The sequence below is a fragment of the Anomaloglossus baeobatrachus genome, chromosome 5, assembly GCF_048569485.1.
Source record: "Anomaloglossus baeobatrachus isolate aAnoBae1 chromosome 5, aAnoBae1.hap1, whole genome shotgun sequence".
NCBI lineage: Eukaryota > Metazoa > Chordata > Amphibia > Anura > Aromobatidae > Anomaloglossus > Anomaloglossus baeobatrachus.
In genome coordinates this window covers 26603944-26618083 of record NC_134357.1, presented here as the reverse complement: position 1 = coordinate 26618083, position 14140 = coordinate 26603944, and the positions used below count along the sequence as shown (strand labels likewise).

The window sequence follows — 14140 nt, the reverse complement described above, 5'->3', positions numbered from 1 at the left end:
AAAATAAATAAGCAAATAATTTTCAAAAATTAGTGATTCAAAGGTCTATAGAAAAAAATATGGTATTGCTACAAATGTCACTTTGTCTTGCAAAGAATGCAGCCCCTGAAATTATTTTTTTTTTGTCTATGGGTGGCCCATATACCCAGTCGAGTTTGAGTGAGACCCCCTGATCTACACTTTATCTAGCTCTGGAGGAAGCTCTTGTAATTATTCTTTTTCGCAGACTTATATCTGACAGTCTCCTCTGCAGATAACAGCTCCTCCCTGGTTCTCGTACATCCGCATTATTGTAATCCTCGATGTACACACTTTTTTTGTTTTTCTTTTTTCTTCATTCGCTTTAAGTGACCCTTGTTCTAAAGCAACTTAAATAAAAAACTTATTAATCAATTTCATTCTATCAATCTACTATCAAATTCTCCATCCACCAGTCTACTGGATAATTCTGTTCCTATTTCTTAGTGCATTATTTCCCTCTGTATCTATCCCTGGTGTCTTCCAGCATTTGTGAGCTCGCTTTTCACATGCAATAAGTAACCTGAACACAAGTTTGATTTCAGCTTCTGTTTCTTCCTACAAAATAAAATATATAGTTTTTTATTTCTTTTTTGTATTTATGCATTACATCAATAATCTAACAGTTTCATATGTACGCTATACAGTTTATACTGCATTCTTTTTATAATTGTTTTCTTACTTAGTGTTATAATACTATACTGTATGTTGCTTGATCAGGTGACTGGTTCGGCATTTTTGCGCCTTTTTCCAAAATTCTGGTCATCTGTATACGTTTCCTGTGAATGTCAAAATGATGTATATCTGTGATTTCCTGATGGACTACGATCTCCAAAATGTGTTGAATAAAATCACTGGTCAACTTCACAAGTCCTTTGGATTCTTCACGGCTGTGTGAGATGTTAACCCTTTTCTCAATCATCTCCTTCATGCACAATAGTGGAATGAGAAGGCCACAATTCCCCCTGCCGTAGTCCCTGCCATTGAGTTGGATTCCTGCTAGACTGGGATCCACGTGAGGTAGCAGGCAGGCCCGCTACCAAACCTGTATAGTCTTGAGAAGGGTTGCGAATGTGGCACTGGACCAAAAAGGTAAATTCCAAAATTAGGCATGTCAGAGGCCTTCTCCTTTTTGGTTCTTCAAGAGGTGGCTGATCTGGGACATTGCCAGACCCTTACTGCAAGCACAGAACCCTTGCCTACAACTGGTCTGCTCTAGAGACCCGTATGGTCTTGAGAAGGGTTGCAAATGTGGCACTGCACCAAAAGGGTAGTTTACAAAATTAGGCATACCAGAGGCCTTCTCCTTTTTGGCTCTTCAAGAGATGGCTTGATCTGGGACATTGCCAGACTGTTGATGCAGGCACAGAACTGTTGCCTAGAACCGGTCTGCTCTAGGGACCCGTATGGTCTTGTGAAGGGTTGCGAATGTGGCACTGGACCAAAAGGGTAGTTTCCAAAATTAGGCATGCCAGAGACCTTCTCCTTTTTGACTCTTCAAGAGATGGCTGATCTGGGATATTGCCAGACCCTTGCCGCAGGTGTCGCAGGCGGAGGGGACGCGCTCGGTAGGCTCGGGTCCGGTGCTGCGGCTGCTGCTGCTCGGTGGCTCGAGCGGTGGCCGGACCCGGGACTCGAGCAGCGCTCCTCGCCCGTGAGTGAAAAGGGGGGTGGTTTGTTTTAGGGAGAGTGTTTGTGACGCCACCCACGGAACGTGGTGATGGTGGCACCACCGCTGCGGGTGACGGGGATCCCGGGAATGATGGTAGGGAGCAGCTTGGATGTTGTCCCCTCCGTGGGTAGGGGTTGGTGATCCCGGGGCCCGGTGATGTGACTTGGAGGCTGGATGGCTGTGATGCAGGGTTGCAGGGGCAGCGCGGCGCGGTGCCGGATGTTACCGGTGTAGTTGTCGCGGGCGGGGAGGGTGCTGCGCTCACCACGCTCGGGTCCGGCGCTGCTGCTGCTGCTGCTCAGTGGCTCGAGCGATGGGGCTGGATCCGGGGACTCGAGCGGTGCTCCTCACCCGTGAGTGAAAAGGGGAATTGTTTAGGTTTGGGGATTAGGTCCGTGACGCCACCCACGGTCTGTGGTGAGGTTGGGGCACCACCGCTGCTTTGGACGGGGATCCCGGGAGCGATGATAGGGAGCAGCCGAGATGTTTCTTCCCCTCCGTGGGTAGGGGGAATTTGGATGGTCCCGGGGCCCGGTGAGATGATGGGGGAAGCAGGATGGGGAAGGTGCAGGGTCGTGGGGGCAGCGCGGTGCCAGACGGCACGATGGTACTCACTCAGCCAATAATGTAGTCGGAGTCTCTGGTGAAACAAACAGCTGGATGGACGGGTCCCACAGACGGCTGCGTTGGTCACTCCCGGAAGGTTGCCTGCCTGGTGACTGCCTTTCCCTGCACCTGTAAGTGTATTTCGGCCCCGATGGCTTCCCACCGGTGACCCGCTCCCCAGCGGTGTATTTGCCAGAGGAGCCCTCTTTGCCCGCAGGCTCTGGCCCTGGGAACTCTAGCTGTGGCGGTAGCTGTATTTCCCTTCACGGTTGAGCGGTTGCCTTCAGTCGGGTCTTTACTGCTGGGAAACCCCGGAGGTTCCCGTCGCTGACGGATTTGACTGGTTTAATGGTGACTCCAAGCCTGGTCGGGGTCCGCAGGCCCTGCCAAATGGTGCTGGCCTCTCTTCGCTCCCCGGTTCGGTACCAGCGGGCCACCGCCCGGCCCCGGTCCTACGGTTCCGCGTCGATTGGCCCCTCCTGCAGACGGTCACCACCGTCTGCCGACCTTGCTGTTGTTCCCGGGCCACGCACCCGGACACGGTCAGTTCTCTCTCACTCACTGAACTACTTTTCCCGCCTCCAGGGCTGTGAACTCCTCAGTGGGTGGGGCCAACCGCCTGGCTCCACCCCACCTGGTGTGGACATCAGCCCCTGGAGGGAGGCAACAAGGATTTGTGTGACTGGTGTGCCTAACCGGGGTGTGGGGTGTGTGTTGTTGCTGTTACCTGTGGCCCCTGGCTAGTCCAGGGCGCCACATACTCACTCAGGTAATCAACGACAAAGTCTCTGGTAAACCAAATGGCTGGATGGACGGGTCCCGCAGCCGGCTGCAGTGTTGGTGTTTTCCCCAGACAGGGTGATGGTGGCTGTCTCTCCCTGCACCTGGTAGTAATCTTGACTATGATGGCTTCCCACCGGTAGTCCGCTCCCCGGCGTATAGGTGCCAGAGGAACCCGTTTTGCCCGCAGGCGCTGGCCCTTGGATCTCTAGCCTGTGGCGGTGGCTGTATATCCTTACTGTGTGAGCGGTTGCCTTCTGTCGGGTCTTTGGTTGTGAGTGAACCCCTGGGGTCCCGGTCACTATCAGATCTGACCGTTACGGCGGCTCCTAGCCTGGTCGTGGTCTGATGGCCCTGCCCGTGTGTGCTTGGCTTCGGTCTGCTCCCCGGTTCGGTACCGCCGGGCCGTCGCCCGTCCACGGTCCTACGGTTCCGCTGACCTCAGTCAACTCCTGCAGACGGCCACCACCATCTGCCGACCTTGCGGTTTGTGCCTGGGCTCTAACCCAGACACAGTCAGTTTCTCCTTTTTGCTCCCCTCACTTTCACCTCCAAACTCAATCTCTGACTTTTCCAGCCTCCAGGCCTGTGGACTCCTCGGTGGGTGGGGCCAACCGCCTGGCTCCGCCCCACCTGGTGTGGACAGCAGACCCTGGAGGGAGGCAACAAGGATTTTTGTGTGACTGGTGTAACTATCTAGGGTGGGGGGGTGTATGTTGGTATGTATGTGACTACCTGGCTAGTCTAGGGCGTCACACAGGCACAGAACTGTTGCCTACAACCGGTCTGCCCCCTCATCGTCGATCCCACCTTTTAAACTCCCACTTCCTCTACACCCCTCTCTGATGTCACAGCTCTCTCCTCCCCCTTTTCATATCTCCTCCTAGCATTAAATCCATCTTTTCACATTTCATTTCCACCCCAAACCGTCATGTCGGTCTTCCTTCAATACCTAAGTCCAAGCACGGCTTCCCTGGATGGATAGACATTTTAATATTCTGCTAAAGATGAAGAAATGCAAACAAAATTTGAAAAAAAAAATTTTTTATTTAATCAGTCTGAAGTATCAGCACCATGTAAAATAATACCTGCACTTACAACCTCAGCTTCTATAAATTAGTTATTAATGGTCATCTGAAGACCGTTAAGCAGAGATGAATACACTTCAGCACAGAAATAATCAAGATCCACTGGTGGCAGCTCCCTGTGCATTTGCCCAAATGTGGTCAATGTAGGACAATTCCATACATTCTGGAGGCCATGGGAACACATATAGGCAGGCTGCTAACAGTTGCACAAGCAACATAATATTATTAGTATTATTATTATAGCGCCATTTATTTTTGTTGCTTTACAAGTGAAAGGGGTATACATAATAAAAACAAGTACAATAATCAAACAATACAAGACACAGACAGGTACAGCAGGAGAGAGGTCCCTGCCCGCGAGGGCTCACAGTCTACAGCAGGAGAGAGGTCCCTGCCCGCGAGGGCTCACAGTCTACAGGAGGAGAGAGGTCCCTGCCCGCGAGGGCTCACAGTCTACAAGGATGGGTGAGGATACAGTAGGTGAGGGTAGGGCTGGTCGTGCGGCGCTGTATGAGACTGTGGGTTACGGCAGGTTGTAGGCTTGTCGGAAGAGGTCGGTCTTCCGGTTCCTTTTGAAGCTTGTCAAGGTAGGTGAGAGTCTGATATGTTGTGGCAGAGCATTCCAGAGTATGGGGGAGGCACGCGAGAAATCTTGTATGCGATTGTGGGAGGAGGAGATGAAAGGGGAGTAGAGAAGGAGATGTTGTAAGTTACGTGCAGGTAAGTACCGGGGGACTAGGTCACATATGTGAGGTGAGGGCTGGTCGTGCGGCGCTGTATGAGACTGTGGGTTACGGCAGGTTGTAGGCTTGTCGGAAGAGGTCGGTCTTCCGGTTCCTTTTGAAGCTTGTCAAGGTAGGTGAGAGTCTGATATGTTGTGGCAAAGCATTCCAGAGTATGGGGGAGGCACGCGAGAAATCTTGTATGTGATTGTGCGAGGAGGAGATGAAAGGGGAGTAGAGAAGGAGATGTTGTAAGTTACGTGCAGGTAAGTACCGGGGGACTAGGTCACATATGTAAGGAGGTGACAGGTTGGGAATGGTTTTGTAGGTCATGGTTAGGGGTTTTGAACTGGGGTCTTTGGGCAATGGGGAGTCAGTGAAGGGATTGGCAGAGTGGAGAGGCCGGGGAATGGTGGGGGGACAGGTGGATTAATCAGGTATCAGAGTTTAGGATAGATTGTAGAGGTGCGAGAGTGTTAGAAGGAAGGCCAGAGAGCAGGAGGTTGCAGTAGTCCAGGCGGGAGATAAGGGCATGCACTAGTGTTTTTGCAGCTTATGCAACATATATAACTTAAACAATAAATAAACATATATATTCAGAGCATTAGAGTAAGAATAAAACAAAACAAGTCCATGATGGTTGAGGATTAGTTTAGTAGTGTTTAACATTTAACACTCCATGATTTATACAGTGTGTCCACCCATATCCTGTCCACCGCCATTAACTTGAGAGCGGCGGCAGCTATAGGCATAGAAGTGGTGTCTAGGTATAGTAAAGTAGCCATGCGCTACACAATGAAACCACCTATAGCGCCACCTGGTGGAAAACAACGGAGTTAGTATTTTTATCTCGAAAACGGAACGAGTTAGAGAAAAAAAGTGAATTACAAAGTTGCAGGGCATCATCAATTCAATATGAATCGACACCTTGCATACAGAAATGCTGTGATATGAAACCCATGACCCCCCCAAAACATTGAATGCTTGTCACGCATATGGCGCTCATTTAACTTTGATGCTCAAAGTGGCCCCTGTCAGCTGCAATGCACATCTGCACTCTGGACAGCATACTATATCTTGCTGCACGTTGTGGTAGGTGAGATGTTTGCACAAGCATCTGTGATACGTCGTCGTAGGTCCTGCAATGTTGGTGTAGGGGTCGCATACACCTACACCTGCTGTTTGATGTGTCCTCACAGAAAGAAATCCAATGGGGTCAGGTCAGGTAAGCGTGGAGGCCACTACACACAGCCACCATACCCAAGGACTTGTAGGAAGGTCTCCATGAGGTATCGCATCACGTCCGCAGCCTTGTGAGTTTTACATGTTCTAATCATAGCATTTCTGGGACAGGAGTGTGATTACCCACATGAATACACAGACAGGGGTAACCAAAACTCTATCACACAGCAAAACACACAGAGGTGTAAGACAATAAGAGATAAGGAGGAAAACAAGAGCAGGGAGGAAACAACAAGATGACTGTCACACATGCCGGGTGTAGTAAGCATAACAAGGTGCGTTCAGACCTATGTGCATCTCATGTACAACAAAAAACACACCAAAAGGGGGTCCCATGGGACACAAAAACAATGAGAGGCCTTGGAACTAGTGATAGGGGTAGGTGGGCACCTCCTAACTCCACCTGCAACTGTCCTTTCTCTCCTCAGCAGTCTTTATACAATCTCTGTAACTGTTGCCGAGCATGAACCTGAGCCTCTATGAAGGCCCTATTGTAACCCTGACTAGTGAGAGACAGGTGGGGTTCACTAGATCTCACTGCTGCACTAACACCACACCAGGGGAACAAAGACAAACAGGGGGGGAAATAAACAACTGAATGGATATAGCCTGAGCAGGAACGTGACTTGCAGAACCTTCCTCAATGGCAGCCAGAACACCAATAACTTTGCATCTTCAGCAGGGAATGCTGGCGTACCCTGCTATTTGAAGCTTAAGGGCGTGACTACTGAGTAAGTGCAGCTGGTCACTCCGCAAGGAACCGCGTAGGAAAAGCTGCAATAGAAAAACTGGCACTTAACTACTGTAGTGCCAAAAAAAAAATGAACCCCATTTAAATGAAGAGAGCCAGATGAGAGGCTCCAGTCCAAAGGCTGTCACTGGTCACAACATGCAGGGAGACTATCGTCAAAATGACAGGTAACTCCACAACAACACCAAGACCAACATAGCAGAAACTATCGGGCGGAGTGTCAGAATCTGCAATTTGAACAGCGTCTGATGCTGCCATGACAAGCGCGTTTTGTGTGACCTAATTATTGTGAACAGTTAAGCAAGTTGAAATAATCTCTAAAAAGCATAAAGTTAAAGATGGCACATTTCCTTTGCATTTTAGCTTCAGAAGTATATAAAAAAAAAACATCTAAACAAAGCTGATGCATTTTGGAAACAAGTCCTGTGGACTGATGAGTTAAAAAAAATCTTTTTGGCCATAATGATCAAAAGTATGTGTGGAGAAAAAAGGGCACAGAATTTCAGGAAAAGAACATCTCGCCAACCATTAAGTATGGGGATGGATTAATCATTTTTTGGATTTGTGTTGCAGTAAATGAGATGGAGAACATTTCACAGGTAAAGGGAAGAATGGATTTCAATAAATAAATTCTTGATGCAAACATAATACCATCTGTAAAAAAGATGTGTCATGACTTGTTTGGCTCTGACGGGGTTAAGTCAGCTGGGTGGGGTCGGTTTGGTCGCGCCTCGTTCCAGGGCTCACTTCTTTATTATGGTGCGGACTCTTCCGGAAGGCAGCCTGTAATAGTTGCTGCTCTGCAGCGTGCACAACTGGGTCCTGTGAGTCTGCTCTGATCTGTCCCGCTACCCAACTTACCTCTCTCTCCCTGACCTCCGCTCCCCTTGTACTGTATGTTTGCCCTAACAACCTGACCCGGTTCCATTCTATGTCTCTGCCTCCACTCCCTCCTCTGCACTTACTTGCTCTCCCAGCCTCTGACCTCGGTAACGATAACTGTTTATAGCTCCGATTCCCCTCGGCTCTTTGTGACTTCTTGGCTTCTGACCCTCTTGCTTCCACTTGACTATAGCTCGCTCACTCCCCTGTACAGACATAACATCCCGGTTTTAACTTTGGCTTGTTGACTATTCCTATGCTTGTGCTAGTGACCTCTGGTGGGCTCTTGTCTTACTGCACTTTGGAGTTCAATCTCCCTGCACCCCCAAGTGGAGGCTTGACAAGATGAAGTTGAAAAAAGGAGAAAAGAGGATGGCTTCTACAAATGGCTAATGATCCTAAATATATGTCATTTTTCACAATAGACAACCTCAAAACGCACAAGCCGAAGGTTTTATAATGGCACTCACCGTCCCCTGATCTGAACGTCATTGCATATCTGTGGCTAGACCTCAAAAGAGCAGTGCATACAAGATGAGCCAGGAATCTCACAGAACTGGAAGACGTCTCGAAGAAAGAATTGATGAAAATCCCTCACACAAGAATTGAAAGACTGTTGGCTGCTAAAAAAAGCGTTTACAAGCTGTGATACTTGCAAGTGGGATGCTACTAGGCAGTGGGGGCCCGTAAGCTTGGGGGCCAGGCAGCTGCCCAACTGTATGGGCAGATGCCGATACAGTTGAAAGCAATGACGTGATGGGGCGCAGCACTTCCTCTCATCGTTGTCCCGCTCTGTCTGTGCTCTAACAGCTTAGCACAGTGGTGACATTACTACTGCGTGCCACTGCTGCAGAAGTATGTATTTATTCAGTACACAGTGGGGCGCATAATGCTATGTGGGTGGTGCATAATGCTATGTGGAAGTGTATAATGCTATGTGGGGGGGGGGCATTATGCTATGTGAGGGTGTATAATACTATATGGTTGGTACATAATACTATGTAGTGCTGCATAATACTATGTGGGGTGTAATACTATGTTGGGCTGCATAATGCTATGTGGGGCTGCACAATACTATGTGGTTGTGCATAATACTATGTGGGGGTGCATAATGCTATGTGGGGGGTGGATAATGCTATGTGGGGGTGAATAATACTATATGGGGCTGAATAATACTATGTGAGGGTGCATAATGCTACGTGGGGGCTGCATAATACTATGTGGGGGAATATGGGGAGTGTATTATAGTATATGAAGGACTATAGGGTGCATTAGATGATATGGAGGACTATGCGGGAGCATTATACCATATGGAGGACTATGTGAGGCCCCTTATACTATATGGAGAGCTTTTTGAGGCCATTATAATATTTGGAGGGCTATGAGGGAGCCTTTATACTTTATCTAGAGTTGAGTTATATGAGGGCCATTATACTGTGTGTAAGCAATTATGCAGTGTGAAGGTTTGTGTGGGTTCCGCCTTACTCTGCGGAAGGTTATGTGGGAGCCATTATACTATTTGGGGGGACAGTAAGGGCCATTTTACTGCATGTAGGTCGTTATTCTGCATGGAGGGCTGTTTGGGGGGGTCACAGTTGGGATCTTACTGTGTGCGGGTAACTATTCATTACTAGGGTTGTTGAAGGGGGGTAAAGTAAGGTTATCATACAGTGTGTGTGGAGTGTACTGTAGAAGAATTTACTGTGAGGGATCATACAGTATTTGTGGAGCACTTTTGTTGGCCTCATACTTTATGGCTGCAATGAAAGGGGAATCTAGGGGCTCTTCTGTGACCCAGTGGAAAACTTTTATTTTTTTTGGGGGGGGGGAGGGGTAGGGGGGGCAATTACAAGTAATGCTATGGGGCCTCCATGATTTCTATGTACGCCCCTGATACTAAGTACTAACCATTCAGGGAGCACAAACCTTTGCATCGATTCATTTAATTTTTTGTTAATTTAAAAAGAAAAGATGAAAAATATTTTTTTTGGCCTAAAATACAAAGGAAATGTGTCACCTTTTACTTTATGACTTTTAGAGAACATTGCCCAAACTTTTACATGTCACTGTAACGCTTCATCTTGTTACATATCCAGTGTTGGCCAATAGTTCCCTCCTGACTCCGTGCACCGTCCTGATGCAGGAAAACATGTTCCATTTCTCCAGAGTTCACTGATAATCTTGTGATGTTGAATCTGGAAAAAAAAATAATACATTTTGTTTTGAGAATCATCACATCAGCCTTTTTGCCATGAATTCCTCAAATGCAAACTTATTTCTTTTTTATTTTTCATATGATCAATACTGTTTTGGTTTTTTTTTAAATTCAGTGTGAACTAAAGCTGGATTCACACATAGCGACGCAGCAGCGATCACGACGGGCGACCTGACCTTATCAGGCTCGCTGCTGCGTCGTTACATGGTCGCTGGTGAGCTGTCAAACAGGCAGATCTCACCAGCGACCAGTGACAAGCCCCCAGCCAGCAGCGACGCGTGGAAGCGATGCTGTGCTGGTAACTAAGGTAAATATCGGGTAACCAAGGAAAGCACTTCTCTTGGTTATCCGATATTTACCTTAGTTACTAGCGTCCGCCGCTCTCAAGCTGCCAGTGCCGGCTCCCTGCACACGTAGCTGGAGTACACATCGGGTTAATTACTCGATGTGTACTCCAGCTACGTGTGCAGGGAGCAGGGAGCTGGCACTGGCAGCCTGAGAGCGGCGGTGCTAGTAACTAAGGTAAATATCAGGTAACCAAGGAAAGGGCTTCCCTTGGTTACCCGATATTTACCGTGGTTACAGCTTACCGCAGCTGCCAGAAGCCGGCTCCTGCCCCCTGCTCGCTTCAGTTCGTCGCTCTCTCGCTGTCACACACAGCGATGTGTTCTTCACAGCGGGAGAGCGACGAGCAAAAAATGAAGCTGGACATTCAGCAACGAGCAGCAACCTCACAGCAGGGGCCAGGTCGTTGCTGGATGTCACACACAGCGACGGGACGTCGCTGCAACGTCACAGAAAATGGTGACTTAGCAGAGACGTCGTTGTCGCCGTCGCTGTGTGTGACACCACCTTAACCTGCGGTGTGTTTTAAATGTGCAATGAGTCATTTTCTCTTGCTGAGGTTCATGGTCAGACTTCCCTCATAGACTTGCATTAGATGTGGAAAATATGTGGGCAAAGAATACATGTAATCTGCCCAGTGGTGTAACTGGAGTTTAATGGGCCATGGTGCAAAATTTGGACCTGGGCTCCCCCCATCCACCTTCACTCCCCCCTCGGGTTACAGGATAATTACGCTGAAACTTGGCTCCTTCCCTCAGCACTCAGCTTTCCATGCTCTGATATCCTCTTTCTCTCAGCACCCAGATTTCCTATGTTCTTATGTCCATCTTGTCCTCAGCACCCAGCTTTCCCATGCTCTGCTATACATCTTTCTCTAAGAACCCAGCTTGCCCTTAATATCAGAGCATTGGAAGGCTGGCTGCTGAGGTAAAGATGTATAGCAGAGCATAGAAAAGCTGGGTGCTGAGGGCATGAATGGATATCAGAACATAGGAAAACTGGGTGTTGAGGAATATCAGAGCATGGGAAAGCTGGGTGTTGAGGGCATGAATGGATATCAGAACATAGGAAAACTGGGTGTTGAGGAATATCAGAGCATGGGCAAGCTGTATAGCAGAGCATGGGAAAGATGGGTGCCGAGGGACACATGCTATGCATGCAGTGGTAAATTTTGACCAGGCTCCAAGCCATACCTATTTGACATTTCTATCTACCCTGGCAGGAGGATCTGTCAGGGGAACCATTCAGCAGATGCCTATGACTGCAGGGCGTAGAACCTAATTCGGGACTGTCCCTCTGTATTCAGGGCATTAGGACTAGAGATGACCAGAGTAACTTCACTGCGGTGCAGGTCAGTGGTCCCCGGCGGCCGCAAATCTCTTACCTTCTCAGCGTGGTAATTGATTAATGAAAAACAATTACAATAATGTAATTGTTAATGTGCTTTTTTAAAAATAATAAACATAACAAATCAGTAAATAATGTCGACAAATCATGCATCCCTGTAACAACCCGCACAACACAGAGATCAGATTATTGATGGTTCGTTAGTGGGGTAAAAAAAAAAAAAAAAATATATATATATACTGTAATTGATTTGTTTTCTCCATTAAACCCATAATATAATAAAAGTATAACTCTGAGACCGTGTTCACACATAGTGTAATTGCTGCGTTTTTTATACTGCACGTTTTCTCCAGGTGCACGATGCGAAAACTGCTCTCGCTGTGCATCTAAAAGATATTGAGAAACTGAAACTGAAACTTTGGTGCTTTTTTTGGCTTCCTTTTATGTCGAGCCTAAAAAAAATGCAGGAAAAAACTGCAGTTACTTTTTTGCAGAATCAAAAGCTTTTCTGCACTATAAAAACCACATTAACATCTGTACTGAAAAGCCATCAAATAAAGGTAAAAGGCATAAGAAAAAGCAATAATCAGAGAAGATGGATATTTCGTTGTATGGTGCTAGAGCTATTATCAGCAATGAGGAACTAGATCCAGCACCTAAGGCCGAGGCCACATGGGGATTTGTGCAATCCACGCAGCGGGAGCCGAGTGTCATGCGACTGTGGTCGGATCATGCGATCAGACCACAGTTGCGGGGGGAGGGCCGGCGCTGAGGATTTACCTCCCTCTCGCCTCCGTTGCTGGCTGATGCGAGAATCGCACTGCTCTTGCGTTACACCAGTGTAATGCGAGTGCAGTGTAATGTTTCTCTCACCCCTTGAATGAGTGCGAGAGAAAGAGGATCACATTCCACCCGCAGCATGTTACATGTGTACAATGCTGAACCGGTTACGGCTGAAGTGGTGTAGACGGCCAATGGCAGGAAACTCCGGCTCTGAGACTCCAGTAATGGAGCATCAATGTCTGCCGCCTGCCAATCAGAAGCCAACAGGTGACATCATACACATCAACTGCTGACTTCTGGCTGGCGGCTGCTATTGGAATAGTTGTGTGCAGAGCTTGTCCCTGCATGGCAAACCAGTCATCTGAAGTGAAGATCTGACTGTGGCAGCCCCTGCACCACCCGCGATTGTCACGGGAGCAGCAAGAAGCAGGGAAGAGGACACCGAGGGACAGGTGAGAAGATGTGTGTGTGGGGGGGTGGGGGGGGGCACTGATACAAGAAGAAGACATTACTACAAGAAGAGCACCAGCATGGGCACATTTGTAAAAGGGGAGCAATAATGGGGCACATTATTACGAGTTGGGGACAAGAAGACAAGAATGTGCACATTACTACAGGATGGGAACAAGAATGTGGACATTACTACAGAATGAGGACACGGATGGGGTCATTACTACAAGATGGGGACATTACTACTAGATGGGGTCATTACTACAAGATGGGGACATTGCTACAGGATCAGGACCAGAATGGGCACATTACCGCAGGATGGGAAAAGTATACACACATTACTACAAGGGGACATTACTACAGAATGAGGACCAGGATGGGCACATTATAACAGGATGAGGACCAGGATGGGCATATTACTACAGGATGAGGACCAGGATGGGCATATTACTACAGGATGAGGACCAGGATGGGCACATTACTATTTGATGGAGACAAGGATGGGCACATTACTACAGGATGAGGACAAGGATGAGCACATAACTACAAGGGGACATTACTACAGAATGAGGACCAGGATGTACACATTACTACAGGATGTTGGCCAAATTGACTATATGGTGCTAACTAGTGATCAGCGAGTACTAAAAAGCTCGGGTGCTCGAAGCTCGGGCCGAGCCTCCCAAGATACTCGTGTACTCGGGCCGAGCAACGAGCCCAATGTTATCCTATGGGAGACCCGAGTATTTTTGTGAAATGACCCCCCGGCAGCATGGAGAAACCCTAAAAATGTCACAAAAGTCTCAGAAGAGTGCTCAAATGACATGGCAACAGCATGGGGAAGACCCCTTGAAGCATTTATCACTCAAAAGTCACAGCTGTGAACAATTTTGTCCGCGTTTCACGCCATTTTTACGGACTCACCAGAAAACCTTCCAAAATGACCCCAAAATGATTTTTCATGGCAGAAATGTTAAGGGCACATACGCAATAGTGAGATAGAGCTGGTGTATGTTACTTTTTGAGATTAATACATGAAAGATTTTACGTGAAAACATTGTGTGGCACTCCGATGTCCCTGAGAAGAGACGTACATGAAGGCCTCTTGAGTCTAATGTGCCCATTTTGAGGAAGTGAGTCTTTGTAGTATTTTCCTTTGCCAGGGCAGTCCAAAATTGTGAGGTTCACCAATGCCCCTGCATACAGACGTGCATGAGGGCCTGTAAACCTGAAGTGCCC

At 47.9% G+C, this 14140-nt stretch overlaps 1 protein-coding gene across 3 annotated transcripts in view; it reads right to left on the bottom strand.

Annotated features, from left to right (window-relative positions):
- Positions 1-4103: 4103 nt before the first annotated feature.
- The window catches only part of LOC142310722 (C-type lectin domain family 2 member A-like), a 32210-nt gene continuing 22173 nt past the window's right edge, over positions 4104-14140 (bottom strand). For all 3 annotated transcript variants that reach the window (XM_075348344.1, XM_075348346.1, XM_075348345.1), the window contains one exon: positions 4104-9956. In XM_075348344.1, the coding sequence (XP_075204459.1) occupies positions 9818-9956 (139 nt within the window). In that variant the 3' untranslated portion in view covers positions 4104-9817. The remainder of the gene's footprint in view (positions 9957-14140) is intronic.